Source organism: Perca flavescens, chromosome 22, assembly GCF_004354835.1.
Source record: "Perca flavescens isolate YP-PL-M2 chromosome 22, PFLA_1.0, whole genome shotgun sequence".
In the NCBI taxonomy this organism is placed as follows: Eukaryota; Metazoa; Chordata; class Actinopteri; order Perciformes; family Percidae; genus Perca; species Perca flavescens.
In genome coordinates this window covers 1559213-1564838 of record NC_041352.1, presented here as the reverse complement: position 1 = coordinate 1564838, position 5626 = coordinate 1559213, and the positions used below count along the sequence as shown (strand labels likewise).

General features: G+C 41.7%; 1 protein-coding gene across 1 annotated transcript in view; it reads left to right on the top strand.

Moving 5' to 3' along the window:
* kcnh2b (potassium voltage-gated channel, subfamily H (eag-related), member 2b) overlaps window positions 1-4924 on the top strand; it is a 321502-nt gene extending 316578 nt beyond the window's left edge. Inside the window, exons 20-22 of the mRNA XM_028568846.1 lie at window positions 1027-1132; window positions 1529-1630; window positions 2226-4924. Coding sequence (XP_028424647.1) covers window positions 1027-1132; window positions 1529-1630; window positions 2226-2642 — 625 coding nt within the window. The 3' untranslated portion in view covers window positions 2643-4924. The remainder of the gene's footprint in view (window positions 1-1026; window positions 1133-1528; window positions 1631-2225) is intronic.
* Window positions 4925-5626: the final 702 nt, after the last annotated feature.

The window sequence follows — 5626 nt, the reverse complement described above, 5'->3', positions numbered from 1 at the left end:
TGTGTGTGTGTGTGTGTGTGTGTGTGTGTGTGTGTGTGGACAGTTGGATGGGAAATAGCGGTGTGTTAGGAGAGAACTCCTCCACCAAAGTACTGAAATAATGTGCACATATGCTAAAGTCTCTGTTGGACTTTACCATATTGAACAGAGCCAAATGGATCAGCAGAATGAGTCCTAATTAGCTGTATAGGAGCCTCAGATAGGACCCAGTAAAACGTACACCTCCTGTATGTGGAGCACACAGAAATATGCCAATTTACTAATAATATACAATAAATCTTTAGACCCCTGTGAGACAAATCGAGTATTGCAGCTCCAAACGTTAACAGAATAACAGCAGGATGGAAAGAGAAATGTAGTATAAGCTAAACAGAAACGAATAATAATTAGAATCATGCGAGAAGTGGAGGGTAGACAAAATATTGTAATATGCAGTGGTGAAATGTACATTTACTTAAGTACTGTGCTTAAGTTCAAATTTGAGGTACTTCATGCCATTTTCTACTTCTACTCCGCACATTTCAGAGAGAAATATTGTACTTTTTACTCCACTACATTCATCTGTTCCAGCTTTAGTTACTAGTTACTTTAGTTACTCCGCTACATTCATCTGTTACAGCTTTAGTTACTAGTTACTTTAGTTACTCCGCTACATTCATCTGTTACAGCTTTAGTTACTAGTTACTTTAGTTACTCCGCTACATTCATCTGTTACAGCTTTAGTTACTAGTTACTTTAGTTACTCCGCTACATTCATGTGTTACAGCTTTAGTTACTAGTTACTTTACACATTAAGAACACAAAACATATCAGGCATTTATGTTCCCAAAAGTTAGCGATTTACTTACTGATAATAATAATGGACAAAATTAGAACCAGGATGATAAAAACACACACACACGCCACTTCTTTAAGATAACATCTGCAGTTTTAATGAAATAAATACAATATTTAAAATGTATAGAATGTAAATGTCTCCTCCATGTAGTGATTACCAGTTAACCATCTAGTGCGTACTGTGTGCAGGTTGGAGAGTCGCATGTCAACAGACATCGGAGCTATCATGCAGCTGCTGCAGAGACAGATGGCTCTGGTTCCTCCTGCCTACAGCGCCGTCTCCTCACCACCTCAGGTGATCACACACACACACACACACACACACACACACAGGCATAGTCCCAGTCACATCTTCTGTTTCTATGTACCAGTGTAACGATTGCTCAGATGACAGATGACATTGGACACAGACATGCATGAACCACAATTGCACATGCACACACACACACACACACACACACACATATGCACCCCCCCGCACACACACACACACACACACACACACACACACATATACACATATGCACCCACACACATACACACACGCACACATGCACACATACATACACACAGGGTATGTACATACTAGAATGGTGCTTGTTGTCTTTCTATTATTATGGTCAGTGACCCAGGCTATGAATAGACAGAAGGCTACGCTTCCTGCAGACCAATAAGATGTTGCCTCTTGCAGGTCTCACCCTACCCTGGTCCCTGCCCAGGACCAGGTCCAGGAGAGAGACTGGTCCAGCCTGTCACACTACTGGAGACAGACACCCTGGCCTCCCTCTCACAGGTTAATTAAACAACAATCATTTGTTATAAAAATGTGACTATATATTTTCTCTCTCTGAACAATTTACGTTTAATTAAAGACATTTTGTGCAGTATATACATTCATTATATCATGTCAGTCAGACCTAAAACCCCTTTTCGGCAGCTTTACCCCTTTCCCCAGGGACAGTGAGGAACTCATTGAGTTTGAACCGCAGGGACTAGGGTTTAAGTTAGGCTCCTATATATATATATATATATATATATATATATATATATATTTTTTTTTTATATATATATATATATATATATATATATATATATATATATATATATATATATATATATATTTTTTTTTTTTATTTATTGCTCTCTTGTTTTTCTATTTTTATGGTAAGAAGAAAAATGTGAAAATGAACAATTTAAAAAAATTATTAAATATTTGCATATCCAAAATGCTAATGATTGTAATCACAGCAATTGTGGTAGCAGTTTTACACAGAGTGGTTTGCTTATAACATTTCCTTGACTGAAGAAATTTGACTTATAGTAAAAACAAATAGTAAAAAGTAAAAGAGTAATAGCAGCCTGACCCATATACCTCTCTTTCCCTGCAGATCTTGGATTCCCAGGACTTTGAGCAGTTCCCAGCCCAGCCTCTTGACTCCCTGCAGCCCCAGGACACCCCACTGATTAACACCAACCAGGACCAGCTCACTCCGTCTGGACTGGACATCCTGGGGCAGCATCTGGACCTGGGACTGGTCACTGGGGCTGGAGTCATTTCTGGGACAGCTGTAGGTTCAGGTGTAGGGATAGATTTTGGGAGCGAGGCAGCAGTGGGGTCAGGCTTAGGAGCAGGGTTAGACTTTGGTTCAGGGGTATGTTTGGGGGCTGGGGTTGGGCCAGCAACTGGAACAGGGGTATCTTCCCTGGATCCTGAAACCCAAAGAAGGCTGTCCCTCCAAGAACCACAGACACCTCTGGACTCACGGACACCACACAGACACAGCTCTGACCCAGGGGGGAGCTAAGGAAGAAGCAAAGGGGGAAGGAGAGTGGGATGGAGGGAGAGCTACAGAGAGAGAGAATAAGAGTGCTGTTTTGTCCTGCAGTCCCGTTTTACCGTTCCTCATGGTACCCTTGGAGATCAAGAGGCACCTACTGTACCCACCACCAAAACCCTTGAGGGCACCCAGCTCCTGGATCTTCACCGCTGAATTTTCTCCTCTGACCTCTTAAGAAAGGACACACAGCTCAGAGAGAGTGAAGCCGGGCCGGGGGGTTAAGGAAAGGGTGGAGGCCTCTCTCTGTCTCTCTCTTCCACAAGTCCCGCCCCCGGAGCGTTCTGAACTCCACAACGGTACAACCTTTAACCAAAACCACAAACAGAGCAGAGAGGAGCTCTGCCACTTAATGAACACAGTCCAGGTCGACCCCGACTGATCAGGTCTGGACCTCGCAGTCATCTGCTGAAGGATGACACTTCACACACACACACACACACACACACACACACACACACATAAATGACTACTATTCTGTAGAAGAATCCCTTTACTGCTGTGTCCAGTGTTGGAAGACTGACAACAACAAGACAACAACGGACAGAATAATGACGAAACAAGTAGCCATTTACGTCTTGCACTGAAACTCCTATTGATATAATGATTATTCTATTCTCTATGTCCGTGGCGCTTCCGATAAACTCACAAACTAGCTGGTAAATTGTAGTGTTAGCTGGCCTAACAGGAAACCTGCTGTCCCGTTCTGTCATTGGTTTCATCCCCTCCCCCCCTCTCCCAAGAACACACTGGATTGGCTGGTTTGCACCTCGGGGGGGTGGGAACTGGAGGGTTAAAAGCCATGAATTTTTCTCTATGAACATATCAGCTACCCTATTATAAACATTGTACAGATTTGCTAGTGAGTAAAGAACATATGGCATGCTTGGGCAGTGTCACAAACAGGTAAACTGGCAAACTTACAAGTTTACCGCGACAATAGTGCACCAAAAACAGCCAACTATAAAGAATTAAACAAGCAGGGAACCCCAGTATACTAATTCCATGAGTTGTGACCTTAACGGAGAACTTTGATGATATGATGACATGGTACTGGCTTGCTGTAATTTCTAAAAAAAAATCAAAGCACATGCATAAAGGAAAAAAGGTTGAGTGATTCCAGAATTTGCTACCTCAGATTTCATTGGACTTTACTTTTTTTCACCTGAGCAGGCACACAGAATGCTTTCACCGTGTACGTACGAGTCTGTCATGTGATCTGTAAAAATACAAGTTTGCCAGTTTACAATGACCAGCCGAATGCGCCATTATTCTACGTCCAGTACAATATGCAAACACTGGCAAGAAGAGAGGAGTGAGTGCTTTAATCTTATTATAACGTGTAGTAAGTCCAGGTCTAAACCTTTTTACGTGTTTTATGTTTGTCCTCGTTTGCTGAGCATGGCGTACAGTACATTTGCTTCCACATGTTGTAGAGAGTCACTGGATTCTAATGTTTAGGACACATTTGTTTTCTTTGCCCTAAACTGATGTTAGTGGCTTGTAACGACAGATATCGAGTGTTTGTGTTTTGAATATAGACATCACAAATACAAAAAAAAAAAAAAAAACTTTACAATGTAAGTTTTAAAATACTTAGGAGGTCATCCAAGAATTTTCAATACTACAGCGGTAGTGATCCCAGGAAGACAAAATTGTACGTTAGCACCACTGTCTTTGGAAATACTTCATATTAAATGTTAACTTAAGCTCATTACCTCTCATTTTCAAGTCCTTAGATGCACATCTGATCCTTGTCATGTCACCAACACACTAACCTTCTTCTTTGATGTTTGAAGATGAAGCATGTGTGCAAACTATCGGCTCGTCGTTGAAGCTTAACAGAGCCTAGTTCAATTATTTTTTTTAAGGATTGATTCAAGTCTGAGCATCTGTCACACTGCACTGTTGAGGTTCATCGGACGTTACCACTGTTCAGGTCTCTTTTGGCTCAGTGCATTGGCGTTTTACTGCTATGCTGTATGCCATGCTGTAGACGGCCTTCCGCCATAGCATAGCGTAACCCTAGTTTAGAAACATCTTTGGTCTAGGCCTCCATCTTTCATCCGCCTGCATAATATCACTTCAGGGAAAGGTTATGTCTCATCAGAGCAGTGCAACCCCTCCCCAGCCACTGGATCAATCTGGCATGTCTACAAAACGGCAACTTAAAGCTATGGTGCATAGTTTCTGTCTCCTCCATGAGGAATTCTAAGTAATGACAACAAAACTGTCGGCGCGTCCACATGATACAAGCCTCAAGTGACCACACCGCTAGTTGCTAGTAGCCAAGGAGGACACGGAGGATTAAAAAACATGATGGACTCTTCAGAAGAGGTCATTATCTTCACTCCAGTTTCTGCGCGGAAAGTCGCCGGACGCAACAATCTTCTGAACGTAGTCCTACTGAGAAATCCAGAGAGAGTTGTGTGTACTGATAATATAATTATAAATAGCTTTGTAGCAACTCATTTGGCAATGGATAGAATGTAACAGACGTTTGTTAATATCAAACAGCTACGCACTAAAGCTTTAATGGGGAATGGTAGTCTGGCTCAACGGATGTACATTGCTGGGATAAGACCATACCCGACCACAAAGCAGTGCTGACACAGTGTTGATCTAATGATTAAAAAAGAAATAAAATAATAAAATGTTCAATAAAACACATGCATTCGGATAGAACATGTACACGTTCCCCTTTAAATCTCACTAACCATCAGAATAAATAGAAATGTAATTTCCCCCCAGAATTTATGATAAGGTGATGGTGGTGCCACTGTTAAGACAGGGTAGGTGCGGAGTTTACCCAGATACCTCAGGGCAGGCAAAGCTGTTCAAAATACTAAGAGCAGGTGCAATGATAAGCCCTTATAGTAAAAAACGTATTTTCTGCCATATCTTCCAGTTTTATCAGTTTTGAGTTGCCAAGAGGAAGGGAAATAAAAAGCGAT